Source organism: Dendropsophus ebraccatus, chromosome 1, assembly GCF_027789765.1.
Source record: "Dendropsophus ebraccatus isolate aDenEbr1 chromosome 1, aDenEbr1.pat, whole genome shotgun sequence".
NCBI classification, from domain to species: domain Eukaryota; kingdom Metazoa; phylum Chordata; class Amphibia; order Anura; family Hylidae; genus Dendropsophus; species Dendropsophus ebraccatus.
In genome coordinates, this window is record NC_091454.1 from 206,778,346 (window position 1) to 206,799,982 (window position 21,637).

The window sequence follows — 21,637 nt, forward strand, 5'->3', positions numbered from 1 at the left end:
TTGCTGGAGGTCTCATACTCTGTGCAGTCCAAGCGCGATGCTCTCATAGAGTCTGCCTTAGGGTGTGTTTACACAGGCAGATTTTTCTGACAGATTATTGAAGCCAAAGCCAGGAACAGACTATAAACAGAGAACATGTCATAAAGGAAAGCCTAGGATTTTTCCTCTTTTCAAATCCATCCCTGCCTTTGGATTCAATAATCTGTCACATAATCCATATAAACACACCATTAGGCAGACTCAATGAGCAGAGCACCGACAATATCGATCAATGCCATGCAATAGCATAGTATTGACCTATATAAGCAATCTAATGATTGCTCATAGAAGTCCCCTTAAAGGGGTTATCCAGTGCTACAAAAACATGGCCACTTTCTTTCAGAGACAACACGACTCTTGTCTCTAGTTCAGGTGTGGTTGCACTTAAGCTCCATTGACTTCAATGGAACTGAGCAGTAAAACCCCGCCTAAGCTGGAGACAAGAGTGAGATTTAACCCCTTTAACAACAGCAGGTAACGTGACTCTTCTAGTTATAATGTCACAGACATTTGTGATGTCATAGAAGTTTACCTGAACTGAAGCACTTGAGAGTTTTACCCAGGAGCAGACAATAGGGGGTGCTATATATCTGTGAGATTGCGGGGAATATAGTAGAGATGAGCGAACCTGGAGCATGCTCGAGTCCATCCTGAACCCGAACGTTCGGCATGTGATTAGCGGGGGCGGCTGAAGTTGGATAAAGCCCTAAGGCTATGTGGAAATCATGGATATAGTCATTGGCTGTATCCATGTTTTCTAGACAACCTTAGAGCTTTATCCAAGTTCAGCAGCCCCAGCTAATCAAATGCCGAATGATCGGGTTCGGATCGACTCGAACCCGGTTCGCTCATCTCTAGAATATATCCTTCCTAAATACAGAGGACTGTATGAAAATGTAAGCAGCTAGTGCCCCCTTCTGGTAGCCTTCAGATAGCCAGAATTTTATTTCATTCTATTGTTTGAAGAAGAACACAATATTGGGACTGGCCATGAAAGGATAGTCTGCTGGCACTTTATTTGTGGCACACTATGGTAGGAAATACAAAGTATAGATATTTTCCCTGCTCATGGCTGGACACGCTTTATTCTATAGCTATAAGGCAAGGTATCAGTATATAGGAGATCGGATCTGGTAACAGCTTTCTGACGTGTATTTCATGACATTGTCAGAACTTCTCACGAGGCTTGTGTCACCTGAGCGGTGGGGGCTGTAGAGAGGAAACAAAACAGTCAGACATAGGACAATTCCATAGATATAGGATACATACATATATAAAACAGTTACCTGTCTTGCTGTGAATACACCACAATCCAGCCGTCAGTACCACCCCAATGAAGAAGGAGCTGAGTGTGATGCCAACCGCAGCCGCTATTCCGACCCCATGTGCAGCCGATTCTGTAGAAACCAAGACAAAGACTAGAGGGTGGACCAAAACCAAGGAGACTTATCCCTAGAAATGTCTACATAACATATAGCACAGATACTCTGCCCCCTTATATTATACTCTATGCATTACAATGAAGCCCCATGGACTCATAAGGTGGAGGCATCCGGAAAGGATATGCAAAGCAGATGTCACCTTTTGAAGGTAGCTTTCCCCTGCAGGCAAGTGTTTGACCCCATTAAGAAGCCTTAAAGGGGTTATGTACCTAAGAGCTAAAAAATTAAATGCTCCCACACCTTACTCACCAAGCCCCCCTCAGTATTTTGAGATGTCTCCCGTCTTTCTAGCTGCCACCATTTCTGAGTTACGTGTTTTTCTAAAAGCCGATCTATAACCAAGATGGCGTCGGCCAGGAAACTACATTTCCCATCATACATCTCCTTGATTGGTCCATTTGCGTACTTGCCCCCTTAGCTTTCTTTCCTGCCCACTTACACAGTAAACACATGACTGTTTGTTTTTTTTTCACTGATTTTGCTTCACATCACCCCAGTATGTATTCTATACTAGCTGATGTGGCAGAGCTGACACACGCATAGTGTAGCAGAGCTGAGGCGTGCATTGTGTAGCTATGTGCTGCATAATGGGCATATGTTTACCGAGGGTGAGAGGTGTAGTGTAGGTTTAGATCTCTGCTTGCTGACTGTGAATAAAAACATTCTAGTTCCATCCAGACTCTAAGTTATAACACTTACAATATATAGAGCTGAGACACAGACAGGTACATATGTCTGCATTCAATGACAGCAAGCAGCGATAGAACTTTAAAGGGGTTAGCCAGCGCTACAAAAACATGGCCACTTTCTTTCAGAGACAGCCCCACTTTTGTCTCCAGCTTGGGCGGGGTTTTTGCACCCAAACTGGAGACAAGAGTTGTGCTGTCTCTGAAAAAAAGTGGCCATGTTTTTGTAGCGCTGGATAACCCCTTTAATTTTTCATATGACAGAAACTTAGGCTCAGGGACACATGTAAGTCTATGGAAGCAGTAAACAGGTGCATGGAGATGATGCAGATGATGTCCCCTGGGGGTTGGGTTACCAAGTCAGCAGACAGCTAACCCAGCCCCCAGGGTGGAGATCACATGTCCTGTGTCTACAAATGGGGGGGGGGGGGGGGGTAGGGAGCAGTGTGTTGTCAGAGAGGACACAGAGAAGATGATTTTAGACATCCAGAGTGGGTAAGTATGAGAAAAAAACAGGGAAAGGGTGATAGGTTATACATGTATATTAGACATAGGGTGGTATTGGGAAGGAGAATCGTTTAGAATATTGTGTTTGTTACCCGGATAACCCCTTTAACTTAGGGACATATGCCGTACCCGTATGTCCGTAAGAGGAGTTCAGAGCGGAGGCGGAGCCGCGCCGCGACCCCGCTCGGAACTGCCGCGGTCCCGACTGCTATCTGCTGAACGGGACCGCGGCTATTAGCGGGACCGGTCCGATCGCCACTCCCGCTAATTAACACTGTTGGATGCAGTTGTCAAACATGACAGCTGCATCTAACAGTGTTAAATGCAGCCCATCTCTGGTGTCTAGTGGCGGATCCCCCCCCTCGCGTGCGCGATGCGATCGCAGAGGGGGGATCCCTTTATCTTACCGGGCCGGGCCTCAGCGACGTAATGACGCTGATCCCGACTCGGTATTCTATTGTATTGGCCTGCAGCAGGCCAAAGCGATAGAGCACCGATCTCATGGATCGGTGCTGTGTTATACAGCTACACTGATCTCTATGAGAGATCAGTGTAGCTGTATTAGAAGTCCTCCAGGGGGACTTCAAATTAAAGTCAAAGTGAAAAAAAAAAGTGTTTCTATTAAAAAAAAAAAAACCCTCCCCTAATAAAAGTTTGAATTACCCCCCTTTTCCCATTTTATTAATATAAATAAACATGTTTAGTATCACCGCGTGCGTAATCGTGCGAACTCGTAATTTATCACATTCCTGATCTCACACTGTATACAATGTAAGCGCAAAGACCCGCCAAAGTGCAAAAATTGCACATTTTTGGTCACATCAAATCCAGAAACATTATAATGAAAAGCGATCAAAAAGTCGCATATACACAATCAAGGTAACGATAGAAAGAACACATCATGGCGCTAAAAATGACACTTCACACAGCCCCATAGACCAAAGGATAAAAGCGCTATAAGCCTGGGAACAGAGCAATTTTAGGAAACGTTTTTTTGCTGTAGAAGGTTTTATTTTTTTAAAAGCCATCTAATAATATAAAAGTTATACAAAATGCATATCGTTTTAATCGTACAGACGTGAGGAACATGTGTAACATGTCAGTTTTTTCATAGGACAAACAGCGTAAAAATGAAAACCGCCCAAAGAAAAACAATTGCGTTTATGTTTCAATTTCACCACGCACATAATTTTTTTCTGGTTTCGCAGCATATTTTATGCAAAAATTAAGTCTGCCATTGCAAAGTACAATTAGTGATGCAAAAAATAAGGGCTCATGTGGGTTTCTAGGTGAAAAAAAGCAAGTGCTATGGCCCTTTAAACACAAGAAGGAAAAAACGAAAACGCAAAAACAAAAATTGTCTCCGTTCTTAAGAGGTTAAAGTGTAACTGTCATGTTTTTTTTATTGCAGAAATCAGCAGTATAAGCGATTTTAAGAAAGTCTGTAATAGGTTTTATTAGCCGAAAAAAGCCTCTTTCTGTACTCAAGAAGCAATCTCCCAGCCTCCCCCCCTGACTTCTTATCTGTGCATTATCAGGCAAACACGTCTTCATTACAGAGAAGCCAGTGAAGACGGGCTCTGCTCTCTCCATTGTAAGCCTATGAAGGGGGGAGGGGCTGAGGGAGATGAGGGAGCAGGAAGAGGTGACATGAAGGTCAGCTGTTTGTAGACTCTCTGGGCACCTAAGCCGCAGGATTCTCGGGTCAGAAAGGTCAGTGCTTATCTATGAACTTACTGAGAGAAGATTGCAGGGTGTTGTGCTTTTCAGGACTGCTCTGTGCTCACTCACTCCTCTCAGCCCCTCCCCTCTCCATAGCCACATAATGGACACAGAAATCCTGCTTCTTCTGAAGTGAGGGGGGAGCTAGGAAAACTGCTTTTTCACTACAGAAGGAAACTCTTTTGGTAAATAAAACCTATTACAGAGTTTCTTCAAATCGCTTGTACTATAGATATTTATTGTTTTCAGAAAAATGACCCTGAAATGACAGTTACGCTTTAACACTTGCCTGTGGATTTTAAAAGTCAGACACTCCATAAAAAGAAAAGGGCGGTATTGCTAAGGTCTCCCAACATTTGAATCCTAAATCAAAAGACAGATCAGCACCACCATCAATCGACCAAGGTGCCTCCATAACTAGTGTTAGACGGACCTATGAAAATGTTCAGGTTTGGCAATATTATCCAAATTGGAATGCTCAGCGCTTGATTCCTTGCAGCTGCAGTAGTTGGATGCAGCCCTAGGGCTGCCAGGTAAACTTTTTCCAGGACTCCCTAGGGCAGCATATAACTTTTGCAACCTTAGAGAATCAAACGCTGAACATTCCCGTCCAGATTTTGCCAAACCTGAACATTTTCACAGATCTGCTCAGCGATAACACAGCTGAAGATGCTTATTTCTATGCACTTCTGAATGAGCGTTGCCTCCTGAGGGATCGGTAAACTCTTTTCCCAGACCCGCACCAGTTTTTTTTTTTTTTCCTGTTCTTACCTTGATGTTCAGAGACAGGAGATTTCTTACGACCTAAAAGAGAAACAAGAATTCATCACAAAGCTTTTCTAGGGTCCATTAGGCTCCGTTTACATTACACATTTTTGTATTGTCTCGTTTTTTTGTTGTTGTTTTCTAAACCGGAAAAAAGCTTTTTAGGATTACAGGGAAACCGTAACATAGAATCCACATAGCAAACCGCTTACATGGTTACATCACACTGGTCTCTCAGAGATGGTAGGTCTGTCCTTTGGAAAATGCTTTTTTCTGCCATCCAGAAGGGTCAAAGAGGCGTGGTCAGACCCCGGTCTGCTGTGCCTCTTCTGTTTACTTTACACCGCCTCCTCTGTCCTCTCCCATCATGACTGACAATCAGAGTGGACTGAGGGAAGGGGTGGTGTAAAGCGAGCAGTAGAGGTGTTGCACAACAGGGCTCTACAGGATCCTGACTCCGCCTCTTTGACCCTTCCCGAAGACAGAAAAAAAGCATTTTCTAAAGGAATAAAGCCACGGACAGACCTAACAGATCTACCAGTGCTATATAGAAGCCAGGGCACTGTAACCATGGAGGCTGTTTGCTTTACACATTCTAGATGACAGTTTCCCTTTATTTGTCCATATTTTTTTTACAGATTTATTGTATAAGATTACATTCATTTGCATGTTTCTAACAGGATTTTTTAAGTCATGTTAGAGGGGGTTTTTTTCAAGTTTTTTTCCTTAAAAAAAAAAAAGTCTGTCTCTCTCCCCCCGTTTCTGGAAGGGGACATCACTGACCTGTACTGGACTGGACCAGAGGGCGGGTTGGAGCAGAAATAGTGACCAGAAGAGGTTGTGTTACTGTTCGCTGTAGCTCCGGCCTCAGGAACAAGGGTGCAGCACTGATGCCGGTGCAGAGGTCCTCAGTATTGTGACACTTAGAGAGGATAAAGGAAAAAATATTGTCAATGACTTTATATGTAATCTCTATAGGCCGAAGACTATAGACACTATGGGGGGGACATGTACTAAGGAGTCTAATGTGTGAGACTATTCTAACGTAGGTTGGTGTTTATTTTCCTCCAATATATTGTGTGTGATTTATGGAAAAGTCACACTGTCATAGTAAATACGTCGCAAAAATAAAAAAATTACAAATTAATTCACCTGGTACGGACGTATGACCTACACCGGTCTTTGCGACTTTTTAAAAAGTTGCAAATGATAAATTTAGCACAAATCCCGGACTATTATGCAAATTTTTTAATCAATACTCAAAGCAGGCAGATTTTAAAAAGTCGCCTGTCGAATATTGGTTCATAAATAAAACTTAGACCAAAAAAGGGCAAAAAAAAATCCAATTATTCACCTAAAAATAGGCGCAAAGCCCCCCCCTTTGTGTAGGATAAGGACTATACCACAAAAATAGCACAATGTAAAGATGTGTAGAGGAAATTCTAAATGCAAAAAATAAGAAAGGGTTTAGAAAAAATAAAAAAAACAGCTACTTCCTTAAAATAAAAAATAAAAAACACAGCACCACCCCTGTATTCAGACTTTAGAGTTGCAAAGCCACACCCTAAAGAAAAACAAAACGAGAGGCGTAGTTGCTGGGAAAAAGCAGCCATGTTTTATCTAGGCCTGAAAACCTATTTAGAGGGGGGGGGGGGTTCTACTTTTGAGGCTGGTATCACACAAGCTAAAAATTTTTAGTAAAAAACACCATGGTGTTTTTAGTAGCAAAAACATTGCAGCCCAATGTTAGCTGTGAGTTTATGGAATTCATTACATGCCACACATACTTGATGATACTTGTGTTTTTCTCTCCTCTATGGCGTTTTTTTATTTTGTGTTTTTTGGCTCTCTGGCAGTTTTTCCATAAGGGTATGTTTACACTGAGGAATAGGCGAGTAATTGAAGAGGAAAGTTTTCCGCTTGAAATTTCCTCTTGCTCTGGCAATATAGAAGCAGAATGCAAGCAGAAAGCGGTAATTCAAAGCCCCAATCCACCCAAAGAATTGAAAACCTATCCACGGCGGAACATTCCATGCGTAAATTCCACCGTGTGAACAGCAGAGTGGAAATCCCATTGAACACAATAGGAAATTGCTCTGTACATATTTTACAGGTGGAATTTGCAGCGGAATACATGTAAAATCAAGCGCGGATTCCGCATGAAATTCCTCGCCTAGGGGGCGTGGCCAGGCAGGAGAAGGAGACGGACACGTTTTTCAGCAGCTCCGCTCCTCAGGCAAACTTAAACAAGTTTTGGTGACCCTATTCTAGTCACACCACTACAAATAAACCGGGACCCCACCTGCTGACACCCAAGCCTTGCAGGGCCCGTTTGGAGAAGCTGCCCGACTGAGTCCTCCGGCGGGGCCTAGACAACTGCCGAGGCCGCGCTCTTTCCTACCCGGCTTGTCCGCACGAACCGAGGCTCCGGACGAAGCAGAGGTACGCACCTGACACCGCCGCGGCCGTCCAATCTGCGGGCCCGTGATTTGGCGGAGGTCCGGGTGGCGGGTGCCGCTGTCTGGGACCACGGCCTCTGTAGGCCGGAACCGCGGACTTTCCTGCCGGCCCCGGCCCTGCAGGGCACATTGAGAACGGCTGGTTCCCGGCGCCAGCGCTGACCGTTGCCACCCGCGGACATCCGAGGCGCCTCTCCTGACTGGTAGCTGTTGTGGAGGTGGATCGGGGGTGCCGGTGCACATTGCGGCCTGTGTGCCCGCCGGATCCGCGGTCTTTCCTGGCGGCCGATAACCGGAAGTGCAGCATTTAAGATTCCAGATGGCTGCAGCCCTCATCTGAATAAAATCCAGCAGAAACACCCATCTAAAGAAGGTGGTGAGTGACAGGTCCCCTACCTGAACACAAATATATATATATACACCACAAAATATCTGGACAATTCTAAGAAGGAAAAGGAAAAAAAAAAATAAATAAATAAATAAAATAAAAATAAAAAAATAAATAATAATAATAAGGAAAAATATCATAAAAATCTACTGCCAACTTTCTAAATTCTAGTCTAGAATCATTATGAGCACTAGAAATCCCTGTTACATCTAAACTATTTCATTCTCTTTTACAAACTGAGAAATGTAATTTCTAATACAACAGCACCATCTACTGACGATTCTTGATATTACAACCTCAAGCTATACAAAGACATTTCCAACAATGTAATTGTGACAACATCATATTGAGGAGACAAACGGCTAAACTAATCCAACTAAAAGTAAACCAACTTTAATCTATCAAGACCTGTTTCAATCTTTCCTTTTCCTTTCTTCAAAACCTTTGGCTTAATTTGTCATCATGGGAGGCACCACAAAAAAGAATACTAAATCAAAACCAGCTAAACTAACAGAGATCTTCAACTCCCCAGCTTCCCAGTCATATGAGAACCGTGGTCACTCTCACCGAAGATCAATCTCCCACTCTCCATCCTCCAGAGCTGACTCATTAGATGTGGAATCTAGAGAAACGAATGAACCCAACCCGATTACAGAAGATACTTTAAAAAAACTCTTCAACTCGTTTAGAGACACTATCCAATCTGACCTCAGACAAGCAGTAGGAGATCTCCGTGAAGATATACGTTCCATAACATCCAGAACAGAACATGTCGAAAATAAAATGGCAGACTTTGCGAAGTCACATAACCTTCTGATTGACGCTAATTCAGCCCTAGAAGAAGAAGTACAAAAACTCTCCAATAAAGTGTTAGACCTGGAAGACAGGTCCAGAAGAAACAACGTAAGAATACGTGGGATACCTGAAAATGTTACTCCAGAACAACTAGCACCCTATCTTACAGACCTACTGGCTATACTACTTCCAAATCATACTACTCTAGATCTCACCATTGACAGAATTCACAGGCTTCCCAAACCAAGGCATCTAGCTCAACATCTCCCAAGAGATACAATTGCTCGCATACATTTCTACCATATTAAAGATGAATTCTTTAAAGTCCTAAAAACAGCACCAACTCTCCCGGAAAGATTTAAAGATTTAGTAATCTACCCAGACCTATCAGCCACTACAATGCTCCGTAGAAAAGAATTTGCGCAATATACAAAAATTTTGAGAGACAATAATCTTTTATACCGATGGGGTTTCCCAGTCAAAGTGATCATCACTAAAAATGGAACTCAACACGTCTGTCTTACCCCTGAAGCCCTGAAAGATCTGCTGCATACATGGAACCTACTTCCTCTTCCACTACAGACCCCCCCACGGAAAGAAAATACACGTCCGGCTCTTATTACGCCTTTATGGTCTAACAAATCCACCAGAAACAGGCCTGGAGATGACTAACCCTTTAATTATTATATCCTAAACCTACTTTAATCTCCTCAATATGTATCCTTAATGGTTCCGTTCCTCCTTTAATTTCTGGTTAGGACATTACCCCCCTAGTTTCCCTGAAAGAGGGAAGTTCTTAAGTTTTGTTATTTCTTTGTTTCAAGAAATGTTTTTTTTTGTTATATTCTGTTTTATTGCATATACAGCCAATGTATTTTCTCGATACTATGACATGCTTGCCATTAACAACACTGCTCACAACCCTTCTATTTCAGATCTACTATGGGAGTTAGATTCTTAAGTTTAAATGTTCGTGGACTTAACTCTCCTTACAAAAGATCATTAACATGGAAAGAGGCTATTTCATCTAACTGTGACATTCTCTTCTTACAGGAGACACATTTATGCAGCGACGACAATTTTCGATTAAAACATTTTACATTTCCTCAAATTATCTACTCAAATAACATTAAAAAAAAAGCAGGGGTTGCTATAGCAATCAGAGACACAGTGGCTTTCAAAGAAATAGATCATATCTCTGACACGCAAGGAAGGTTTATTATACTTATCTGTGAAATTAACTCAATACCATATACTCTTGTCACAATTTACGCTCCCAATAAGAGACAAATCCCATTTATCAAAAAAATCATACAAAAGGCAAAATCCATGCAAAAAGGAAATTTAATAATATGTGGTGACTTTAATATAGTAATTAATAAATTAGCAGATCGTTCCCTTCCCCCACCACAATACCACCCCGATCTTCAATTCTTGCTTCTAGAAGAAAATTTACATGACATCTGGAGATATCTACACCCCAATGAGAGAGACTACTCATTCTTTTCCCACCCCCACATGGTTCATTCTAGAATAGATTTTTTTCTTGTAGATACTCCCCTTTTACATAATATACCAGAGGCCAAAATAGGATTAATCACATGGTCTGACCATGCCCCAATTACTTTAGAAATTACAGACCACTTTACTCTCAAACATACAACTCCCTGGAGGTTAAACACTTTCCTACTCAAATCACCGCAAAATGTAAAATACATATCTGAGCAGTTATCAGAATATTTCCAATTTAATACCCACTCAGTAACCTCACCTGAAATTCTATGGTGCGCTCATAAAGCGTTTGTTAGGGGAATCTTTATACAACTTAATGCTAGAGCTAAAAAAGAAAAAGACAAAGAAATAAATTCCATTCTATCCTCACTTCGTAAATTAGAAGAACAATTGAAAACTTCTCCCACACCAACTCTAACAAAACAAGTCTCAGAGTGTAAAAACTCACTACAGACAGCACTGCTTTATCAATATGAACGAACACTAAAATGTTTAAATTGGAATTTTTACATAAGTGGAGATAAAGCTAGTAAAACTTTGGCAAGAAGAGTAAAAATTAAACAAGCAAAACAAAAGATTCCCTATATCAAAACACTGGATAATAAAAAAGTTTTCGACCCCCAACAAATATCCAACGAATTTGCCAAATATTATGAAAACTTATATAACCTAAATAAAAATCCTTCTACCCATGTCCCTAATAAAACAGAAATAGAGGCCTTTTTTCAAAAAATAAAACTACCTTCTCTTACCCAATCCCAAATTATATCTCTAAATTCCCCAATAACAGAAACTGAGGTCAGAAATGCAATCCACTCATCAAAAATAAATAAATCCCCTGGACCTGATGGTCTATCTAATGAATATTATAAGTTCTTCATATCACAACTCTCGCCTACACTCACGCAAACCTTCAACCACATTATTTCTAATAAATCCCCTCCCCCAGAAATGTTACAAGCTATAATAACCACTTTACCGAAACCAGGGAAAACCTAAGACCAAACAACCAATTTTCGCCCAATTTCTCTACTAAACTCAGATATTAAATTTTATGCAAAAATATTAGCCTCTAGAATAAAAGTAGTACTTCCATCTCTTATAGCACAAGACCAGGTTGGTTTTGTCCAGGGACGACAATCCAGAGATGGCACTAGACGTTTTTTAGACCTTATAGAAATAGCTTTTAAATCCAAAACACCAACAGTTCTATTGTCTCTCGATGCTGAAAAAGCATTCGATAGAGTAAATTGGACATACTTAGAAAGAACCCTAGAAAAATTCGGTTTTTGTGCTTCAATAAAAGATGCAATTTTATCCTTATACACTTTTCCCTCCGCCAAAGTCCTTGTGTCAGGTTTTTTATCTCATTCATTCAATATTTCAAACGGAACCCGTCAGGGATGCCCCCTTTCTCCCCTCATTTTCACCCTATGTATGGAACCATGAGCAGAATTAATTAGAATCTCACCCAAAATAAAAGGAATAAAGATTAATAAGCAAGAACATAAAATTGGTCTTTATGCAGATGATGTTATACTCATTTGTCAATCTCCTATCATCTCATTAAACTCAATTATGGAAATAATACAAGTATTTTCCAATATCTCGTACTATAAATTAAACGTAAGTAAATCATCTATCCTACCACTTAACATACCCACATCAATGCGTTCTAAAATCCTTAAATATAACTTTACCTGGGCGCCAACTGGAATCAAATACTTAGGTATCCAATTAACACCTTCCCCAATAACTACATTAAACCTAAACTACAATGAGCTTATCACCTATCTACAAAAAGAATGTGCCAGACTTTCCAATTTTCCATTATCTTGGATTGCAAAAATAAACATAGTAAAAATGCTACTACTCCCTAAATTCCTTTACTTATGTAGAACGATTCCCTATCTAATACCACAAGTATTAGTAAATAAAATTCAAGCCACTATACTAAAATTCATTTGGGGAGGAAAAAGAGCTAGGGTAGCAAAACAATTATTATACAAAAAACTAAGAAATGGAGGAATGGGAGTTCCAAACCTCTCAGCCTGCAATACAGCAGCAATATTGGACCAATGTTGGAACTCTCCAAATGCACATAGATGGTCAGACATGGAAGACAATATAATATCAGATCACAATATGAAAATTCTTATGTTGCTACATTTATTTAAAATCCCTTCTCCTGAAATCCCTTTAAAATCTATGTCTGATTCATTAGCACTATGGAATAAATTCATAATAAAAAAACAGTGGATTTATATAACAAAAGAAGACATTCCACTAAAACTATTAAAAATAGTCATACCTGATTTGCAACTAGATACCTGGCTTGCAGCAGGATATCACTCAGTAGCAGACTTCATCAATCCTAATCAAACTGTATCGGTATCTGACCTACCACTTTCCATCTCCCATAATTCAATTTTACTAACACACTATAAAAAGATAATACAGTTTATTAAAAAACATAAATGGTCCCCAAAACCCAAAAAACTAACAAATGTTCACAAATTTTTCTTCAATTGGAGTGGTTTTTGTAAAGGCTACACACATCTCTATGACTTACTAACAGATAACACAGAAATAGAATCTAACAAAAAGATTACTTATATGCAGAAATGGGAAGAGGAAATGGGCACTTCCTTTACATGTGAGCAATGGATGTCAGCCATTAGACAAATCTCTCAAAACACCAACTGCATAAATCACATAGAACTTATGCGTAAAATCCACCTTAGGTGGTACCTCACTCCAGCAAGACTATCCCATATTATCCCTATTCACTCTAAATTATGTTGGAGAGGCTGCAATCAAATCGCCAATCATTTTCATATGTGGTGGTCATGTCCCAAAATAAAACAATACTGGAATAAAGTTTTTGACTTGATATAAAAAATCTCCCCCCTTACGCATAAAAATGATCCAGCACTTGCTGTACTAGATATTAATTTATCTACACTTCCTAATCATACCAGAACAATCATTCACCATATATTAATAGCAGCCAGACTATCATTGGCTCATGGTTGGAAGTCCCCTGATCCTCCCACAATCTCGGAAGTAATTAATAGAGTAAATGCTCAATATTCACACGAAACCTATTTATCCTCAGTGTCCATACACAATGCAAAAAAGATAAAGCGTTGGAAAAGTTGGACTCTTTCAGCCTTTGCAAATTAAGTGATTGACCCTGCTATATCTCTTATTTAGAGTGTTATTAAGTCCACCAAATGTTTATTATTGGCTGTAAAATATGCAAGGACAATATTACTGTTGTTTTATTGTTGTATTGAACTTGTTTACTATATGGGCTCAGTGTAGGCCCACTGTCGTTAAAAAATTGTTAAAATACAATAAAAATTTAAATTTGAAATTCCTCGCCTAATTCTCAGTGTGAACATACAGCTTTTTTCTGCAAACTGTGGCGTTTCTCTCCCATAGAGTTCAATAGAATTTTTTCTGTTCGTCTCTAAAAAGGCCAAAGGCGCAAAAAAAAAAAAAAAAGGCCCCCTAAAGTCAAAAACACTTTGGCAGCTTTTCTGATTTTTTTCTTTTTTTAAGAGGCCAAAAACACACCACAAAAAAAGCTGTGTATGAAGACACCCTCACAGTCCATTTTAGGGTCCTTGAAAATAAGGAGATCATAGAGTCTCCCTTTGCTGGGAATCCCAGAGATCAGCTATTACCTCCATGGAAACCTAGCAGCAAGTATTATATTTTCCTGCGGCACCACCGCAGGGGACATGAGGCATCACACTACTCTCATGTAAATCAATAGCCAGTTTTTGTAATGCTCATATGTTAGATCCTCCAGAAATATTCTCTCTAGCTTATTATATACACACTTTTTTTTATATATTTCAACTAGTAGTTCTTTTCTATCTCAAAATTCCTGGAATCCTTTCCTTCAGGTAAGTCATGTGATATGAACTCTGGAAATTCTATGTGTTTCTGTGCTTAGATCACCATTACAGCCAGCAAAACCTGAAAAATTCTGAAGCTGCAAGGACTGTATCACCCCATTAGAGTGACTGATGAGGATTATATGGCTCCTGGCACACAGTTATAACAAATTTGACAGTTCTACCTCCATAACTGGATACTTATAGTCTCCTAGCTTATTTAGAGATATATAAAGAAGATGATGATGCCCTCACAACAGGCAGAGATGGTGCTGGCCAGTACCATATGATGCTGGGGCTGATGCATCAGGGGACTGACAGAATATTTGAAAGGGAAAGAATGCAATTTTAGATCACAACATCACAATGGTGTCTGCTCAGAGGTCACATGATCCAGACACAGTGCTGAAATGAATGGGTGCAGCAGAGCTGGGATGAAACAGATCACAATGCAGGGATAGTGATGGTGAGTAGGCATTATATGGAGAAATTTTTTTAAGCCAGATAATAACTTTAAATATATAAGATGGGAGAATAAATGCAAACTAACAAGACACATTGGAAACTAGAACAGATCATGTGGACCACACTCACCTCCGGAATGTTCCTGGATCCAGCCCTACCACCGCATGACGTCTCCTTATAGCACAGCTGGACTCTGCAGTGCAGGAATTGTATAGAGTTGTTGTAGAAAGGGGCAAGTTGGAAGCTGAAGGACTTCGCCAGTAAGGCCCTGATGCAAGGCAGGGGCGGGGCCATGGTTAAGGACACGCCCACATCAGCGGGGCAGCCATTTACAACAAGCAAAGTGTGGGAATTATTGAATGGATCAGAAGATGGGGACAGAGAACATAGCGCCAAAGACAGACCAAGAAATGGCGGAGCAGCGGAGAGGGACACCTGTGAGATATTCATGGCTGGGATTAATGGAGGAAATATTGTTACATTATCAAAACTTAAACCTTTCATCACAGAATTATTAACCATGTTACAATGGATGGAGGCATCAATACACTTAACCCTTCCAAGACCACGCTTACATTCACGTTTGCACTTAAAGCGTAACTGTCATTTCAGGGTCATTTTTCTGAAAACAATAAATATCTATAGTACAAGAGGTTTTAAGAAACTCGTAATATGTTTTATTTACCAAAAGAGTTTCCTTCTGTACTGAAAAAGCTGTTTTACTAGCTCCCCCCTCACTTCAGAAGAAGCAGGATTTCTGTGTCCATTATGCTCTATAGAGAGGGGAGGGGCTGAGAGGATTGAGTGAGCACGGAGCAGCCCTGCACAACACCCTGCAATCTTCTCTCAGTAAGTTCCTAGATAAGCAGTGACCTTTCTGACCCCTGAATCCAGCGTTTTAGGTGCCCAGACAGTCTGCAAACAGCTGACCTTCATGTCTCTTCTCCCTGCTCACTCATCTACCTCTGCCCCTCCCCCCTCCATAGGAGATAATGGAGAGAGCAGAACCCGTCTTCACTGACTTCTCTATAATGAAGACGGCTTTGCCTGATAACAAACAGATAAAAAATTAGGGGGGGGGAGGCTGGAAATTGCTTTTTGAGTACAGAAGGAGGCTTTTTTGCCTAATAAAACCTGTTATAGAGTCTCTTAAAATCGCTTATACTACTGATTTCTGCAAGAAAAAAAAATATATGATAGTTACAATTTCTTTCCTCATCACCTTGCAAAGACCATAGCATTTTTTATTTTCTATCTTAACAGCTATAAAAAAAATAATATTCATTTAAAGAGGTGAAAAAAAATATTTTTGGAGCAAAATTGGAAAATAAAACCCTATTTTGCTAATTAAGGGGTTTTATTTTGTAACATGTTATGGTAAAACAGATGTCTTCTCTGTATTCTGTGGGTCATTATGAGGATACTCACTTTATATAGTTTTTATTTTACTATTTTAAAAATATTTAACCTTTTTCATTAAAAAAAAGGAATATGCTTAAAATTGCTATATTGTGCTATTGTGGGGTGCTGATCAGACCATCCAACAGGTTATAGAACTCTATTAAAGAAATGTAAAAAAAAAATAAAAAAAAAAATTATATATAATTATATATATATATATATATATATATATATATATATATATATATATTTTTTTTTTTTTTTTTTTTTTTTTTTGGAAAACCCCTTTAAGGAAATAAAAGCTACAAAACTGAAGGAGAGCATACAGGTGACCTGACCTCGATTTGTAGCCGGCTTCCTACATTGACGCTGCACATGCTGCCATGTTCACACTGCTTGTCTGGACCACGGACCAGCAACTGGACAACCGCAGAGTCCCAAACATTGTTCTCCAATGTACACGGAAACTACAGCAATGCATAACAAACATCAAAAATATAGAAGAACTGTATTAAAGAGGACCTGTAGCCAATCCCATAAATGAGATGTTACTGTCATGAAAAAGCTCAGGGTAGCTTGGGCACACACCTTCTTATAGATTCTTGATACACCTTTTCGTCCCCGTGATATGTGGGCTATCACGTGCCTGACAATTCCGTTAATAGTCAGAGGGGCGTGGACATAATTTAAAGGGGTTGTCCACTCAAAATGAACCTGTCCCCTAGGATAGAGGACAAATAAGAGATTGTGGGGGGACTCGACATCAGTACCCCCTGCCGATCTCCATATCAGGCCCACGGCTTATTTGTTATGAATACAGTGGTGGGTACGGTACTTGACCCGCGGCTCTACTTATTCCTATGCAGCCGCCAGAAAGAGACGAGCGTTGTACTCGGCTCTCTCCAGCGGCTTCACAGAGAATGAATAGAGCTGCAGGTCACGTGCCGTACCAGCTGATGTGTTCATAACAAAAAAGCCGGGGACTGATATGGAGATGAGCGGGAGAAGTTTCGCCAGAAGTTTAATTTTTTTTAACCTCTACCTGGAGTTCCCCTTTAATTTTGGGTGGAGAACCTCTTTAATAATGGGAGTGACTTTAATGATGGGCGTGGACACTGAGGGCGTGTCTAATACAACCCCTTGACTGTATAACAACACCCACCACCTGATATTCACTGCCTTTATAAAAATTAGGTTCATGGCCCCACTATGTCATGCAGGGGTCCCTTACTTCACGTTCTTTCAAAGTGGTGTCCATTCTGTCATTAGGATTGCGGCATGTGATTGGAATGTGAGCTGGAGGCGGAGTCTGTGAGAAATGCTTTAAACGGAAAGCTCTAGAAACTTCAGGGTTCAGCCATGGTGGAGGACCTAAGCATTCAGATATATAGTTAGGTATAACAATACATGCCTTAGGTCCAGTTAATTACATCCACATAATTTATAGGTAGAGACGGGGTACAGTACTATCTGTGCCAGATCATGTACAGGTAGAGCGAGACGAAGGGGGAGATTTATCAAAGGTTGTAATAATAATAATAATAATAACTTTATTTGTATAGCGCCAACAGATTCCGCAGCACTTTTTTTTCTATGCATACAGTACAGAGGTCACATAATACACAGTTAAATTGGAATAAATAAGAACATATTAAAAATAACAAAAATACAAAGTATAAACGAGACCTGCTCGTTGGAGCTTACAGACTATAAATTTTCGTTGACACCAGACATAAGTGCTTTATTTGTCCATGGTCCAGCCATTGTACATAGTTAGAAATACAGGATAATCCGCCAGTAACAACGCCAACGTCTGATGCAAGTAAACATAAAAAGTGCAGGAACCGTCAGAGATAGAGCAAGGGAAACAACAGAAGGGGGAAACCGTTTAGGGAATGTTATAGGCGAGCCTGAAGAGATGAGTCTTCAGGGCACACTTGAAACTGTGAGTATTGGGTATGAGTCTGATGTGTTTGGGTAGGGCGTTCCAGAGAATTGGTGCAGCACGAGAGAAGTCTTGGAGGCGGGAATGAGAGGTTCTGATTATGGAAGATGTTAAGGTTAGATCATTTGCAGAGCGCAGAGCACGGGAAGGATGATAGGTGGAGATGAGGAAGGAGATGTATGGAGGGGCAGAGTTGTGGAGAGCTTTATGGGTGAGGGTGAGGAGCTTGAAGTGGATTCTGGATTTAATGGGTAACCAGTGCAGTGACTGGCACAGAGGAGAGACATCGGTATAGCGGCTGGAGAGGAAGATGAGTCTGGCTGCTGCGTTACGGATAGACTGGAGAGGGGAGAGCTTAGAGAAGGGAAGACCGATTAGTAGGGAGTTACAGTAGTCAAGACGGGAATGGATCACGGCGACAGTCAGAGTCTGAGCAGTGTCAGTGGTGAGAAATGGGCGGATTCTGGAGATGTTTTTGAGATGAAGATCACAGGAGCGTGTAAGAGCTTGGATGTAGGGAGTGAAGGATAGGTCAGAGTCTAGCATAACCCCCAGACATCGAGCCTGATGCACAGGAGTTATGCTAGTACCACAGACTGAGAGTTGTAAAATTTAGACTGGTGTAAACTGCCCACAGCAACCAATCACAGCTCAGCTTTCAGTTCTGGTCAACGGAAAGCTGAGCTGTGATTGGTTATTGTGGGCAGTTTACACCAGTCTAAATTTTACACCCTTTGATAAATCTCTCCCGGAGTACAGTACTCTCTGTGCCACATCATGTACAATTAGAGACAGTACAGTACTATCTGAGCCACATCATGTACAGGTAGAGACAGTACAGTACTATCTGTGCCACATCATGTACAGGTAGAGGCGGGGTCCAGTACTCTGTGCCACATCATGTACAATTAGAGACAGTACAGTACTATCTGAGCCACGTCATGTACAGGTAGAGACAGTACAGTACTATCTGTGCCACATCATGTACAGGTAGAGGCGGGGTCCAGTACTCTGTGTCAGATCATGTACAGGTAGAGACGGAGTACAATACTATCTGTGCCACATCATGTACAATTAGAGACAGTACAGTACTATCTGAGCCACATCATGTACAGGTAGAGACAGTACAGTACTATCTGTGCCACATCATGTACAGGTAGAGGCGGGGTCCAGTACTCTGTGTCAGATCATGTACAGGTAGAGACGGAGTACAATACTATCTGTGCCACATCATGTACAGGTAGAGACGGGGTACAGTAGTTTGTTCCTGCATCATTTCTAGGAAAGGAGACAGTAATATCTGTATATAATTTACATGGAAAGAGGGAGCGGTGTTACTATCTGTGACTACATTATTTACAAGGAGAGATGAGGAGTCGGTACTCTCTGTACTTATGTTATTTACCAGAATACAATGGGAGGTAGTAAAGTACTATCTATACCTACATTACAGGAAGAGACGGGCAGAACTATCTGTACCTATATTGTTTACATGCCAAACTAACATACTAATGTAACATGTAGCAATGATGAATTTGCTGCTTACCTGTTTCTTTTATGCACAGCAACACAGTCTGCTCACGGGGGCAGACTAACAATTCCTTCCATATCTATTATCTATTCAGTCTCCTTCCACCAGTTCGGAGCTGCTGCTTTCTATTGAAAACACAAAAAACTGTGTGTGAGCTTTTCTCTCTGTCTGCCCCTTCCCTTTTGAGACAGCTAATGTAAACAAGTCCCTATCTGCAACTTTGCAATGGGAGGATTAATCAGAGTGAGTTCATCAGCACCTTGAACTCAGATTAACCCTCCCAGCTTTACAAAGAAGCTGTAATGTTGCAGATAAAGCCTGTCAGGGACTTTTTTTTTTTCATCCATCTTGGACGAGAGTGGGGAGGAGGGGGAGACAGAGAGAAAAGCTCACACACAGATTTTTGGGTCTTAAGCAGAAAGCAGCAGCTCAGAACTGGGGGAAGGAAACTGAATAGATAAGTAGTAGTATGGAAGCAATTGTTAGTCTCACCATGGGCAGCAACATATGAAAAATTATGATCTCCACGCATGATCTTTAGATCGCACAGGCAGTCCATAGGAGATAACGGCGGTCTGCTGCTGCTCCTATTAGCTAACATTAGATATTACACCAAGCATTTATCGGCCTATAATCGCTTGGCGTTATACGGCCTTAAGATTATTTTTTTTTATGGATAGTCACAAATTACACATTAAGCTATCACCATCACTTGTGCTAAATCTATATACACGTACAATGCATATTGTGCACAAAATACAGAAATATATATAACACTCATACCTTTTACCAGCCCAAAACACAGGATGATAATGAGGAGGAAATACATCCGCACTGCGCCTGCTCCTCTGCAGCAAATATGGTCTAGGGGAGGGAAAGGACAAAGCAACCCTGAAAAAGTTAGTGGATTCTTAAAGGGGTTGTCCGGTTTAGCAAACCTATTTCTTATGTTCTTATAGTGAATAGTGATAGTGAGTTAATAGAGGGAGGGGATCCTCTGTTCAGGACTATAGAGCAGTTACATAGAGCATCTCTCTAGCTGGAGGACCTGTCCTGTCCTACAATGAAAAGACAACAGATTGATTTTGTGTAATGCTTAAAGTGTCGTTTTTTTGTTTGTTTGGTTTTTTTTTTTTTTTTTGCAGAAATCAATAGTCCAGGCGATTTTAAGAAACTTTGTAATTGGGTTTATTAGGTAAATATGCCATTATCTGCATTCAAAAGGACTTTCCTTAGGTACCCCCCCCCCCCTTCTCTCTCATTCACTGCTCATTATCAGGAAATCTCGACTCTTGTACATCAGACGAGCCCTGTGTAATCTATGGAGAGGGGAGGAGGGAGATTGTTCTCTGCTCTCTGCAGCCGACTAAAGGATTACACTGCAGGACCTGTGTGAAAGCCAGTATTCAGAGGTCAGAGAGGTCAGTGCTGACTTCAGAGGAGATAGCCCGGTGATGTAGCTGTAAATCAGGCATGTCCAAAGTCCGTCCGGAGGGCCATTTGCGGCCCGCGTTCCGAACTTTTACGGCCCCCCAGGTATCCAGCTTGCTATTATCTGCCTGTGTTATAAAGCATATAGCATGTAGCATGTAAAATGGTCGGCCCTCGCACATGTTCACTTCATCAAATTTGGCACTCTTCGAAAAAAGTTTGGACATGCCTGCTGTAAATGAACTCTTTGTTGTCTCCCTCCACCCCTCCCCTCTCCATAGGAGAACCATGAAGACAGGGGGGAGAGCTTCAAACTGCTTTTTCATGAAAAAAATTCATTTTTAGGCTAATAAACCCAATTACAAAGTTTCTTAAAATCGCCTGGACTATTGATTTCTGCAAAAAAAAAAAAACAGGGACACTTTAACCCTTAGACGACCCAGGGCGTATAGTTATGCCATGGAAGTCCGTCCCCAGATGACCTAGGGCGTAACTATACGTCCTGGGTGTTTCTCCGGCTATGAAGCGCGCTTCATAGCAGGTGGGGGTCGGCTGCAATCAGCAGCCGGGACCTCACCGGTAATGACACGCTGCAGCGATCGCGCTGCCGCGTGTCATTAACTCCTTAAGTGTAAGTGACA

At 41.0% G+C, this 21,637-nt stretch overlaps 1 protein-coding gene across 1 annotated transcript; it reads right to left on the reverse strand.

Moving 5' to 3' along the window:
* Window positions 1–1,082: 1,082 nt before the first annotated feature.
* Window positions 1,083–20,572, reverse strand: TGFBR3L (transforming growth factor beta receptor 3 like). Its single transcript, XM_069970276.1, has 8 exons — window positions 20,349–20,572; window positions 17,321–17,460; window positions 16,428–16,556; window positions 14,818–15,123; window positions 5,945–6,083; window positions 5,168–5,200; window positions 1,326–1,436; window positions 1,083–1,248 (listed from the first exon to the last, which is right to left on the reverse strand). Exons 1-8 carry the CDS (start codon window positions 20,392–20,394, stop codon window positions 1,217–1,219), a joined length of 936 nt encoding a protein of 311 aa, XP_069826377.1. The 5' UTR covers window positions 20,395–20,572; the 3' UTR covers window positions 1,083–1,216.
* Window positions 20,573–21,637: the final 1,065 nt, after the last annotated feature.

Bases quoted from the DNA above. Each gene is read 5' to 3' on its own strand.
- TGFBR3L (XM_069970276.1), bottom strand. From the start codon at position 20,394: ATGTATTTCCTCCTCATTATCATCCTGTGTTTTGGGCTGGTAAAAG. The intron at 17,461-20,348 runs GTATGAGTGTTA...CTGAATGCTTAG, and splicing joins GTGTTTTGGGCTGGTAAAAG to GTCCTCCACCATGGCTGAAC. The intron at 6,084-14,817 runs GTGAGTGTGGTC...ATCCTCTCTAAG, and splicing joins GATCCAGGAACATTCCGGAG to TGTCACAATACTGAGGACCT.